General features: G+C 46.9%; 1 protein-coding gene across 2 annotated transcripts in view; it reads right to left on the bottom strand.

Annotated features, from left to right (window-relative positions):
- Positions 1–905: 905 nt before the first annotated feature.
- FBXL7 (F-box and leucine rich repeat protein 7) overlaps positions 906–13,583 on the bottom strand; it is a 425,266-nt gene continuing 412,588 nt past the window's right edge. For both annotated transcript variants that reach the window (XM_059061938.2, XM_067030813.1), the window contains 2 exons: positions 11,452–12,063; positions 906–4,216 (listed from right to left, as the gene is read on the bottom strand). In XM_059061938.2, the coding sequence (XP_058917921.1) occupies positions 3,480–4,216; positions 11,452–12,063 (1,349 nt within the window). In that variant the 3' untranslated portion in view covers positions 906–3,479. The remainder of the gene's footprint in view (positions 4,217–11,451; positions 12,064–13,583) is intronic.

Raw genomic sequence — 13,583 nt, 5'->3', positions numbered from 1 at the left:
GCAGGCGGACCCTCCACCACTGCGCCACCAGGGAAGCCCGAAGACAACTACATTTAAAATCGATATCTCAAAACCATTTTACTTGCTAAAGATGGAGTCTCTGATGCATCAATCAGTACTTACTTTCTGCCATATTGATTTCTCAGATCTGAAGGTTTGGGTGAAGAGATATTTGGCATTTCTCTTTTTCCAACTGACTGATAATTTTTCCTTTTAGATCAAGTTACCATATTCTTCTCCCAGGTCGTAATGCTCTAAGACTTTAAAAAAAATTTGTAACAACCAATGGTCGACATAATTTTGAAAATTTCTCCAATGTTTGTAACCAGTGCCAGGGGAAGTATATTCAGGCCACAGTTACTTATCTATGATTCCGAAATCTAGAAAGCTCTGCTAAAATAGCAGCTTTCTTCATTATGCTTGCACAACTTAATTTGGGGATAAAACCTGACCTGAACGGATACAAGGCTATTTATAGCCTCTAATAATCTTATGTAGTTGACTATTCATATCCACTGCTGTAGAAAAATAGTAACACATTTCTTAAGAGTGCTGTCCAAAATTCTACTGGGGGTGTTACAAAATACGCCATAGATAACTTCCTAAAATGTGAAAAATTATAAATTCCGAAACACACCTGACTCCAAAGGGTGGGTTAGGGATTTGAAGACCTAAGCTAAACTGTGAAGGTAATGATTTTTCACTTACCTGCTAATTTTCAGCGAAAGACAGTGAACTGAGGGGAATGTCAAAACCACGGGTGCACCTTGAAAGGGACAACTTCCACTGCAGTGACCCGACCTGCTATCTACTTCGACACGAGGCAAGTTTCTCCCTCACTTGTGACTGTCACCATCTGAACACCAGTCTCCTTTGGCCAGGGTATTAAATGAGGCTTAAGCCAATTACGAACATATTGCTTTATTTCTTGGTGGTAGTAAATTAAGGCTTTTTAGAGTCATACAGCACGCAGTGATTTGAACATTAGAATTAAAAAACAACAACAAGAACGAGCGTTCAATTTTGCAGAGGCAGGAAGGAAGCAATGTTTCAAAACAGATCAATTTCCTAGTGAGGCTTTTTGCTCGGTCTCTAAAAATCTGCTGAGCTGTTACCCCGGGAACCTGTGTCATAGGTACCTACAACAAGGGGAAGCAGAATGGGTGAAGACTGGGGAAAAGGGAGAAACTGGGAAAGACAGTCCATGCTGGGCAATCGGTGTGAAAGTCGGCTTTGTCTCATGTTTGGAAGACGGTTTAGGTGCTGTGGTCAGGTGGGGGTGATAAAGGTATTTGGAACGGGATACCCCTTCTCTGGTTCTGGGAGCCGTTTTGGATCTCTCCTCTCATCCGGGAGAATTAAAGCAGCTCACTTGGAAGATGCCAGTGTCAGGGGTCAGGCACAATCCTTTGTGACTCTCAAATTCTGAAGCTTTAGACAGGGTCACAAGTCATACAGCAGGGAAATGCTACCTTCGACCCCTTTCACGGTTCTAAACCTTGTGACCATCGCTAGATACTATCCCCAGCCAAACAATTCCTTTCCCCCCGCGGCACAGAGCCTTGAGCGCGCCTCTAAGCTGCTGGCGGTGTTGATTGGAGAGGAGGCCATGTTTCATACCCTACCTCCTGCTTCTCAACGTAGGACAAAGGCACGCAGGAGTGCAGTTGCCAAGTGGGGCGTAGGCTCGATCTGAAACCCGTTCCACGTGCTGGACTTGCAGACGCAGAGGTTCTGTTTTGGGGTGGTGGATCCTTTGAGAAAGAAATGGATGAACTGTTTGAACAGTGACGGAGGAGGGCTGTTGCCAAAGAATAATTTAAGAGAGGTCACGGGTTTATTAACAAAAAGCAATTAAAGTTCATGAAAACAAGCAGTGGAATTTCTGGCATCCTGACTTCACATGAATGAGGATAGCAAAAGGATTTCTATCCAAATAGGACCATTTAAAATGCATACTTGGCAATGACTTTAATGCTGTATTCCAAGGGTCTGGTTGGTGGACCAGCGCCTAAGTCTTATCACCGTGCTCCTTCTTCCATTTGTGTGGCACTTTTGAGTGGACAGGATTTAAACTAACTGGAGGTCTGCTCTGCATCTTTGACGGAGGACATGCAAAAACAGTCACAGGGGAAGGCACACGAGGTGGCAATCTGCATGATTAAACACTTATGACTTAACCCCAACAGGCTTCATGCGATGAAGTCTGGATGCACAAGGAAACAAATAGATGAGAAGAGTAGAAATGTGATCTGAATGACAAAGAATCGAGGCGTCTGTGCCTCCCAGCTGCAGAGCAGATGTGTGCGTGCATGCCACGTGTGCAGTGAGAGGGATTTGAAAAACCCTAGAGGACATGTGTTCTCTTGGGCCTCCCTTGTTAATTAAAAATTATGAGTGTCTTTCCTCCTACTTGAAACCACTCAGAAAGATGAACCTGACTGGGGGATGTGGGTTCTGCTGTGATTAGGAATCCCATGGTCTCCATACGGTGGTGTGCGGTGCAGTGATGCCGAAAGCATCTGTGTACAGAAACCATCCATCTAGCTGGGCAGGAGAAGATGACCCAGAGACTCGCTCACCAAAACAAACAGGCTGTAAGTGATACTCAGATCGGAGTGAAGGACATACAGGACGCTGGTGGCGGCGTGTCTCCTGAAAGCATCCACAGAATCAACGCAGGTCTCCTGTGCTCTATGCCAAGGAGCCTGTGTTTACTGATGTCTCTACTCCCTCAGCTCTAAAATGGGCATGAAGCTAATCCTCGATCAGATCAGAGGATGGCCTCTGATTCGGTGCTGGAAGCTGAAGCCCAGAGAGGTCAAGTGCTTTGCCCAAGGTCACACAGCTCCTAAGTGGCAGAGCTGGGATTTGGGGGAACAACGCAGGTCTCTTCCTCCACCGTGCTGCCTGCCGCCAATGATTCTTGAAAAAGGTTTAGAAGCGCTTCATATGTACCAGGTGCTGTGACGTTTATCTAACAAGAATTTGCTTGGGTGTGGGGCTGAAAAATGTGCTTTAGGCCAATCAAGCAGTTGAAAGAGGAGGCGGTCTAGAGAGCATTATTATTCGGATAATTTGCTGTGGGTGTAGGAGAGGGAGGAGTGGGGTAGGAGGGGCCAGGGTGTAGACCTCAAGGCTGTGGCCGGGAGGAGGGAGACAGAGAGAAAAAGGCGCGTTCCTAAAGACACTGCAATCCGCTTTCTGAGGTACGTCTTTCTGAGACGAGAAACTTGCCTACAAATGACCTGACCCCCCACAAAACCGTTGGCTGCGATAGAAATGTGCCCCCCAGCCTCCTTTCCTGGACCTCTGTTGCCCACGAGAAATTAGGAAAAAACGAAAGCCAGATTCCTAAGAACCTTCCTGGAAGAAAGAGCTGTTACGAGTGGGTGTCGGCGCTTACATATGCTGCTTTGAAAAAACATTTTGTTTTGTTCACGTCTGTATGAAAACAGCGACGGCTGGAAGCCGTCCCTTCAGAAGAAGGCAGGGTTGGTGTGCTCGATGACGCAGCGCTTGCAGTGGCGTTTCACGAAGCGCAGGGCCTCCACCGACACCTCGCAGTCCTGCACGTTCAGCATCTGCAGGTCGAAGCAGTTGGCCGCCACGATCTGCAAGCCCTGGCCCGTGATGCTCTCGCAAGACTTGAGGCTGAGCCGCTTGAGGTTGAAGCAGTTCAGGGCCAGGCACTCCAGGCCCGTGTCGGAGACCAGAGGGCATTTGCCGATGTCCAGAGACTTGAGTTTCGCGCAGTTCTTGGCGAGGTACTCGACGCCGTGGTCCGTGATGCCCTCGCAGCCCCTCGCGTTGAGGTAGCGCAGCTTGCCGCAGTACTTGGCCACGTAGCGGATGCCCACGTCGGTGACGCGGCCGCAGTGGGCGATGCTGAGGTACCGCAGGCGGGACTCCAGCTTGGCGATCTCCCGCAGGCCGAAGTCGCTGACGAAGCGGCAGTCGCTGACGCTCAGCTCCTTGATGGAGGCGCAGTAGATCATCAGGTAGCGGAGGCCCTCGTCCGTGAGACGGACGCAGCGGCGCAGGTACAGGTGGGTGAGCTGCGTGCAGTGCGCCGCGATGGTGTGCAGGCCTTCGTCCTCCAGCACGAAGCAGTCCGTCATGTCCAGGTAGCGGATGGAGATCTGTTTGCCATGCAAGGGGGACAGTTTAATGGAGGCCTCCCGGGTCAAGCTGATGCAGGTCACTTTGGAGCACCCTACACGAAGAGACAGAACACACGCTCAGAGCGACCTCCGAGAATTGGCGGGGGGGGGGTGTGCGGGTGCAGTTGGGAGACTCCTTTACGGATTCCTGCCCCTCTCTGGATTCAGGTCCTGAGGTTACCCCTTCCCTTCGCAGCCCCTACGGAGGAGGAACGCCAAGAATGGGCTTTCCATGTTCATTTCACCATTTAACGACTTTGGGTTTAAGAGGCTTTGGGGGCTCTAGAATCAGAAAGATAACGGTTCCAATTCCAGATCCATCACTAGTTTGCCTGACGCTGGGCAAATCGATCCTCCTCTTTGTCTTAAAATAAGGATGATCACGTTCCCTGCAAGGTGGCTGTGAAGAGGCAATGAGATCATGTGTGTAAATATCCTGCCCTGGCCCTGGAAAGTTCGGGAAGCTCGGTAAAGGTTAGTTCTCACCCTACAATGGTCTGGTAGCTTTCTGGTCCAAAGAAGCGAGGTATGAGATAGAAGGGGTGGCCGTGACCTGGGTGTGGCAGAAAGAGAGCACGGGCTTGGGAATCACAGACCAGTTCAGATCGACTTGTTATGGCCTGAGGCAGGAGGCTTAACCTTCCTGAGTCTGAAGACTCTCCTCTGAAATGAGACTGAATAGCTGGCGTGCCTCTAGCCACGGGGTATAATGAGGATGCAACGAGAGATCATGGATACGGACCTACTTTGAAAACTATGGCAAATGTATATATCATAGTAATTAGTCTAACAAGGTGACCGACTAGGGATTCAGTTCAACCCTCTTTGGTCAAGGAAGAACCACCGTGTCACCGGGATTATTCCTCTAGCCCCTCAACCAGTTTCCCTGCCCTGCCCTTACAACCTCTGTGGTCTATTCTCCTCGCAGCAGCCACAGAGATTCTGGAAAACAGAATTCCATCTACCAGGCTCAAAGTGTTCAGGTGGCACCCACCTCACACCACGTGTAAAATCGAAAGGGGCCTCCAAGGACCTGCACCCCCGTGCCCTTAGCACTTACCCCCTCTTCCAACCCTACTGGCCTCCTTGCTGGTTCCCACATGGCTCAGGTGCCCCCCTGCCTCAGCATGTGTGCACTGGACAGGGTTTCCCTGGATAGCGCCACGGGCCACCTCCACTTTCTTAGGTCTCTGAGCAAATGTCCCTTTGTTGGACAATTCTTCCTTCTTCACCCTGTATGAACTAGTATCCCCATTTATTCTCAGCACTTGTTATCACCTTGAGGCACTATATATTTATTTATTCACTTGTGTATTTGCTGTCCTCACTCTGGAATGTGAGCTCCTGAGAAAAGGGACTCTGCACTGTTCACTGCTGCATCCATCCCTCATACCTGGCTCATAGCTGGCGCTCACTAAGTATCTGCTGAATGAATGAATGATTTATAGAGTGCATACAGTCTTTTCTAAGAAGACCTGATGGGATAATCCAACTTCCAACAATTAAATGTCCTCGGGACTTTGACCGTAGCTGATGTATATCTACACTGAAACACTGATTATCTGTCTTATAGTTAATTATAATGCCTCTTATTTATGTTGAATTATGAAGTTTACAAAGTGCTTTTAAGTGCTTTGATCAACATCTTCTCACTTGATTCTTAAAAAAATCCATTTTACAGATAAGGAAATTAGTGCCGAGGAAGATATCTTTAGATGCCTCTCGAAACACTGTTTCCAACCTCCCTTCCCCTAAGAATGTCTGTGTGTATATGCATTTTACATGCATATATTTATACTATATATTATATACTTATTACATATATTATATATAATGAATATTATATATAATATATAATGAATATACAATGACATATGAAACCCTCATTTAATTGTGTATTTCAGTTCATTGGATATTACTCTTTAAAATATGTACAGTATATTTTTCATATATGAATATAATTAATATCCATAGCCGATACACATTATATAAATCAATGTATATGTACACATATATTTCACTCTGCTACACGGACTGCATACATACTTTTCATTTTCTCTTTGCTTTCCCCAAATCCCTCTGGCAGCTCTAAAGCCAGGTGCCTCAACCCTGGCAGCTCTGTGCCTTGGTTGATGACGTCATCTCCAAGGCTTCTAAACGACCACGTGACGGTGCTAACAGGGACTTTTCCTCCCACCCCTGGCAGACTGCCCAGGAAACTCTTATAAAATGCAGGTCATGGGAATAATGAGGTTCAGAAGCCATGTGCTACCAAGTCCAAGAATTTCAGGAAGGAGCAACGCATACACTCCAACACTGGAGAACAAAGATGCAGCTTGTCGAGGCTGCCCACACTACTGCAGGGGGCTCCGTGGTTTTGCAGAACGTGGTGGGTACCCTTCAGCCGTAACTCTGAAATCTTCTTGATTGTGAGTTTCTTTTGCATACTGACTGTGATCCTGCTTATGCTGAATTTATATGTTGACAGTAGTGGTTGCCCATCTGTGACGCCGGTGAAGGCACTTTGTTTTTCAAGATCATAGGACAACCTTTGTTCCAAACTCTTCGTTCCAGTTTCCCATTAAAAAAAAAAACAAATCTAGTAAAATCTGCCGCACTCCAGGGAGGATACTCTATTTGGTCCAGGGAAATATCAATATATGCTTGGTTTTTGAAACTAAGCCCCCAATTTAATGAAACACTAGCTGAGCTCAGTTTTGGTAAAGACACTATTTTGATATGCTTATATCCTTTTAGATCAATAATTTAAAATTTAAGCTTTAGCCTTACTTCTTACAGATTTTGCTCAGTTTGGGTTGAAAAGAAAATAAACTGGTTCATGGCTCAGTAGGTAGTATCTGTGGCTAGTGGATGTATTCATACATAACAGGCATGGAGAGAACCTGAGAAATCATTCACTTCAAACTTCAGTTTTTAAAGATGAGGTATCTCAGATTCAGTGAGATTACAGGACTTGTACAGTCAGACTAGGGGAAAGTTTCCTGATCCAAGGTTTCTAATATAGCAGGGATGGTATATAGAGCATGCAACTGATGAACTGCATGAGAGATTTACAGCAGATGTGTCAGCATGAAGTGAATATTTAGACACTGGGGCATCAGAAGTCTTGGGAGTGTCTTGGTGACGCCTATATGGGGACTCTTGGAAGAGAGAAACAATTTCAATACACAGATATGGAGCCCAGGTAGTATAAGGTAATAGTATGAGCAAATTTGAGAGACAAGAAAGCAGAGAGGCAGAGGGGGAGTGAGGAGTGTTGATAGGCTAGAGCATAGGAGTCAATGGCAACCAAGATGGGGATGGTCCATTGGGATAAGATCTTGGAGGCCTGCCTTAACATTCAGGGTAAGGAGTAGGGATATTACACAACACAGAGTGAACAGTATGGGTTGAGCAAATCTGGAGATATCTTCAATTAACTCCAGATTTGGTTCAGCTTTCACAAATATGCTCTTCATTACCACTTCCTCTCATTATTGGGGTAATATCTACTCCTCTGCGATATAAAAGGCCAGATGAAGACCAACTACTGTCACTGAAGACCAACTACTGCCTTGCAAGCCTGTTAATAACAATGACAATCCCAAAATGATGATAACAGTTATGATTTATGGAATGCTCACTACGGAGGTTTCAGCAGCACACACACGTGAGGACTTACCATGAATTAACTCATTTAATCCTCCCAACGAACTCAACGTTCCTGGTGAGGAAATTTTATTTACTGCACACAGCTTCCTAAATGCTTGTTCGGAGTATTAACCCATGACAACTTTGTTTGAGCCCTTCAGAGGTCAAGATGACTGTTTAGGGCTTTGACACCCCTCTGTTCACTTAATTACAATATCGTAAAGTGCAGAGATAAAATATGCCTGATTTTTGCCCACAGAAAGCTTGTAACGAATTGAGAGAAAGGAATCTGGGAATATACAAGTATAAAGTTGCAAAACCCAGTTAACACTCTACCCGCTTATACTCAAAAGGTAGACACCTGGGAAGAAACCTGCAGCTTCCCGGGTATCAATCAGGCAGGGGAGGCTTTACTTAAGGGATGCTTGCCCTGGGGGCTCCAGCAATGAGAAATCTGTTAAGAGGGCTGCTGGCGAGAGGCAGGGGGCAGAGGAGCGAATGGCACGCGGGTCAGAGAGTGCCCACACATCCCAGGGTGCACAGACATGATGTGTTTGGGAAATGCAACTGGTTCTACACAAGGGAGCGCCGAGGTTTACACAGGAAAGGTGTGAGGTTTGAACGTGGAGAGGGCAGCTCAGGAAGGGCCACGTATACTCTGCTGAGGAACTTTTTCCTGTATGTCCTGAGGAGGAATTGGAGATTTTATGCAGGAAAATGAATGGTTAGACCTGCAGGCTGAAGACATGCCTTTGGAGGCTGGCTGTGTGGAGGGCGGGTCGATGAGGCTGAGGTAGGGGAGAGGGCACGGACTCAAGGTTCTGCGGAAGTAGAATCGCAGGGACAGGAGTCAACGGGTCTGATATAAAAGATCAGGAAGAGTAGTAAGGAGGACTCCCAGATCTCCAATTACAGGGGACCCTCTTGAAGCCATTTCACTTGGAATAATCACAAGATTTTATACTTTAAAAATTGGTTAGCCTTAATATATTCCATTGATGTTTAACGATGTTATTGATTGTGATGTTTAATTTTATGTGTCAGCTTGACTAGGTGACGAAATGCCAGGATATTTGGCGAAACCTTATTTCTGGTGTGCCTGTGTGTTTCTGGTTAAGATGAACATTCGAACCGGGAAACGCAAGCAGTCTGCCCTCCTCGGTGCAGATGGACACCATCCGATCTGCTGAGGGCCACAACAGAACACAGGGTGCAGGATGGAGAACCCTCCCTCTGCCTGAATGTTTGCGCTAACACAGTGGTCCTCTCTTGCCTTCGGACGGAGACTGACACCATCAGCAACCCTGGGTCTCAGACTTTTAGACTCAGACTAACTGCGTCACTGGTTTTTCTGGGTCTCCAGGACTTCTCAGATGCCGTAAATGTGTGACCCAATTCCTCTTAATAAATCTCTTTATATATATACTATTGGTTCTATTTCTCTGGAGAACCCTGACTATACTTTAATGAAAGGTAATAAATGATCATGAAAAAAACACTAGAGCTAGTTATAGTAACTTTCAGTGACTTGAAAAGATAACTTTCAAGGTGGGCATATGCTAGGGATGGGAGGGGCAGTGTCACGTCCTCTGGGGGAATTAGGCTCTAGGCCAGAGATGAGTCTTCCAAAGTCAAGTTCATTGCCACTGAGAAGCTGGTCACTGTCAGAGGCCAGCTGTGAGAACCAAAGGGAACAAGGCATAGGTGAAATCACAGTTTCTCGATTCCCTCAGAACTGGAGGGCACTGTTCAGAGGTGGTGATACAAATCCATCCCTATGGCTTGTTGGGTCCCTCAAGTTCATCTACCTGAAAATCCCCATCACCGCTCCTGCCAATATCTACAATTATGTGCTCTCGGTGAGTTAGAGCCTCCCCTGTGTACATGGTCTTTATATACCCAGATCACAGCGTGGCATCGGAAGACATGTGAGGAAGATACACAAATATTTTAGGTTCTGCAATGGGGCAGGTTGATAAAGACGAAGGCATCAAGGCTTACATAATGGTCAGCAAAGGGACCAAGCAGGATCCATACACCCAGGCTAGAAGCCCAGAAGTTTCCATTCTCAAACAGCCAGAGTAGTTTCTGCATTTCTGAATTTTAGACGGACTCCAAGGACAGAACACAATTACTTGCAGCCTGTACTGAGGGTGCATGGGGTGCCCCTTTAACAAAGATGAGGATTCCAAAAATGAGTCATTTTCTAATCTGAGAAGATGAGGTGTTTATAAAGGAGGCCCACAAGCTTCAGAATCTTCGCCTGCTAAAGAATCCAATCCCTTAGCACCACCCCTCCCACCGTCCCTTTTTTTTTTTTTTTTTTTTTTAACGAAGAGGAAACACATCTAGAGAAAGCTGTGAATTGTCCCAAATCACAGAGTTCTGAAACTAGTTTCTACCACATCACAATGCTTTCTTTTTCCAGAATCCCTTGGGGGGAAAATGTAAGAAAACCTTTTCGTTTCCTCCTTCTTTATGCCCACAGCTGCTCATAACGGACTGAACATACAGTTTCTCTGGCTTTGTCCTGGAGCCAGCTGAAGGAGCGGGGCAAAGAGCTGCTTTCCAGCAAGGGAAAGAATCTGCGAGAAATAATTGACTGTCATCTGACATATTTTCAGATGTCGGTTTTCAAAAGAGAGAGCGACCTCAGAGAGGCGACTTTTACCTCAGCTTTTGCTGGAGGGTATCATTTACCTCAGATGCTTGTAAACCCCCAATTCTGTTTATTCACCCGTCACAGTGGTTTTTACTTCTTGACCCTCTTCCCCAACAATCCCTGAGCTTGTAGCTCACGCTGTTCCATTTCTTTAACTCCCTGATGCATCTTACACATTTCAGCCTCTCGAATGTTCGTCTTCTGACTGAGCAGCGGATGAGATAAAGAAAGGCTGTTAGTCCGGCTGGATCCACGTCTGGCGCCTAAGTATGAGGCTGGGTTTTAATTCTTCCTGCCTGAGAGGGGGCTTCAAGCAAAGCAGCCATGCTGGGATTGCCTTCATTTTTCAAAGGAACTAAAAAGGCTCTCCCTGGTGGGCCCTAACCTTGCACTACTAACTGAGAACCGTGCTTGAGAAGAGGTGCAAAATCAACCCAAGGGTGAGGAGAACAGGGGTGAAATGCGAAGAGATGCTTGGCCATGATGGATTTTCCCCAATGTCTGCAAAACGGTGAGCAACCACAGGCCACAACACAGAATCAGCTTAGACACAGCTCTCAGGCTCCAGGAAACCGTCACCAGTGGACGTCAGGGCAGTTTCTGAACTACCTCCATTTGAGTTAGAGTTGGTTCCTATTTATCTGTGATTAGATATTTAGTTCCCATTATCTACGGTCGCTCTGAAATTACTTTGAGAATGATGGGGAGGGAAGACACGCTTAAAAGTCACCCCAACTTGAACTGCCGGACAAAAGGTGCCTCTGGTTCCCCTAAGAAGTTGACATCATTTGATGAAAGGCATACCTCTGGCCCCCGGGGTCACGATTCCGTAAAGACAAGTTTTTCAGGAAGAGGAGTCGGCCTCCTGACCCCTGGCTATCGCAAGGGGGACCCTTCCTGGGTGGCAGCGCCCTTTACGGGTGCGGGATGGTGCCCTGGGAAGGGCCTGCCGATGGCAGGTCCGTGGCCACATACCTGACACATCCAGATGCTCCAGATTGGGACAGAGGGACACCACGTCGAAGACTGCCTCGTTGGAGATATTGTAGCAGCCCGAGACTTCCAGCCGCCGGAGCTCCGGGCAGCACTGGGCAATGGTGTAAAGACCTCGGTCTGTGAGCCGCCTGCAGCCACTGACGCTTACGGTTTCCAGCATGAGACAGACGTTGGGCGTGTCCTGGCAGAGCCTGCGGGTCAGCACCTTGAGGGCGCGGTCCACGTTGACGGTCTCCCCCGACAGGCGGATAGTCCTCCAGAGGCGCGGGTCCCAGGCCAGGTTGTACCAGCGGCGGCACACGCGGGCGCAGCGGCACAGCTGGTTGGTGGGCAGGAAGGAGAAGATCTGCACCATGGCGGGGTCCGGGAGCCGTTCGATGCTGGCCTGCTCCTTGGGGGGCCGCGAGGCGAGCCGGATGAGCGGGTGGGTGAGACGGGTCGGGGGCGGGGAGTGGACCATGGCCACCGTCTCCCCGGTGACGGAGGACGAGGAGGTGGACGAGCCCCTTCCATTCTGAAATCCCGGCAGGTTGGGTGGACATATCAGGGCTGGGCTGGGCGTGCTCAGTGTGCGCATGCTCAGGTCGGAGTCTGGCAAAGGACATAGACAGGACAAAGGGTTAAGGGTGGCCGGAGCGGAGCCCCGGGAAGGAGGCAAGGGAGGCGACACTCCTGCCGCTGACATCCTTCCTGGGCCGACCCCTGCTGAATCCATCACCGGAAGTGGAAGCACATGCGCGCTTCACCCACTGCAGAAAAGGGGGCTAATCCTCCGGTATCTACATCAGGGGTGGGCAAACTATCTGTAAAAGGCCAGATAAGAAATAGTTGAGGCACTGCAGGCCATATGGGTTCTGTCTCTGTTGCAATTGTTCAACCCTGCTGGTTTAGTGCAAAAGCTGCCATAAACAAGAGGTAAACGAGCAGTCGTGGCTATTTTTCCATAAAGTGTGTCCTGTAAAAACAGATCAGCTGATTTGGCCCAAGGGCTAGACTCTGCTGACCTTTGATCTACGTTAATGGTGATTATCTAAAGGGCACAAGGGCTGTAGTTTGCTGACCTCTGATCTATGTTAATAGTGATTATCGAAAGGGCACAACTTCAAAGTTTCATTATTTCTATACTGGGAAGACAGCTCATACGTATGAACACAAACTGATTTACTTTGCTAATTATACTTTAGTTAGGCAGATGATTATGCCTCATTTACGAATGAGGGGAATGTGTTTCACAAGAGGGGACGACTGGCCAGTGGGTATAGAGAACATTTGCTGTCTCTGCCCTCACCTGCCCCCTGGGGTTCAGCCCCCCCATCTTTTGATAATGGTACCCCAAACTCTGCGGTCTGAGTTCTGGCGAGCCCCTGCTTCCTTCCTCCATTAGACCTGGCACTTCAGATGGTATTTCCAGGCCTTGAATATCTGTGGCAATACTTATTTTTCCTTCTTATTAATCATTCCTCCCTTTGCATTTGAATAATGCAAAGGGAGGAATGATTAAGAAGAAGATCAAGTGATCTTTCTGGTTCCTCAGAACCAGAAAGTGGTTTTTAAGTTTATGAGGAATTGAGAGTTCTTTAGAATACTGCTTTAAGAAGTCTGCTCATTTCATAGTTGCCCCTCTCCCAACCTTGAGAGACATGTATACACATATATAGGGAAGAATTTATTCTCGTGCTATATAAATATATTTATATAGTATATATTTTACATATTTAGATGGATAGATTTATTTAGGAAGACATTTATTCTCTTTCTAAATATGTTTATATATTTCATACAGATGTGTGAATATACATTTATATATATATATATATATATATATATAGAGAGAGAGAGAGAGAGAGAGAGAGAGAGAGAGAGAGAGAGAGAGAGAATGAATTTACCTCCAAAATACACATTTCTTGATCTGTGAAATAAGTGAGTTGATCTAGATCATTTCTAAGTCATTTCCAGCTCTAATTATAGCTCTAAAGACTTAAACAAAAATTCTATCCTTGTGTGCTTTTTCACATTTCGTTCCTTCAGAATTTTCAAACACTTGTCTTTTCAAAGAACTTCCGGCAATAACATATAACACAAGAACATCTGACACAGGACATCTCTGCTGT

The sequence above is a fragment of the Kogia breviceps genome, chromosome 4 (assembly GCF_026419965.1).
Source record: "Kogia breviceps isolate mKogBre1 chromosome 4, mKogBre1 haplotype 1, whole genome shotgun sequence".
Lineage (NCBI taxonomy): Eukaryota > Metazoa > Chordata > Mammalia > Artiodactyla > Physeteridae > Kogia > Kogia breviceps.
This window is presented reverse-complemented; position numbering and strand designations above follow the sequence as displayed.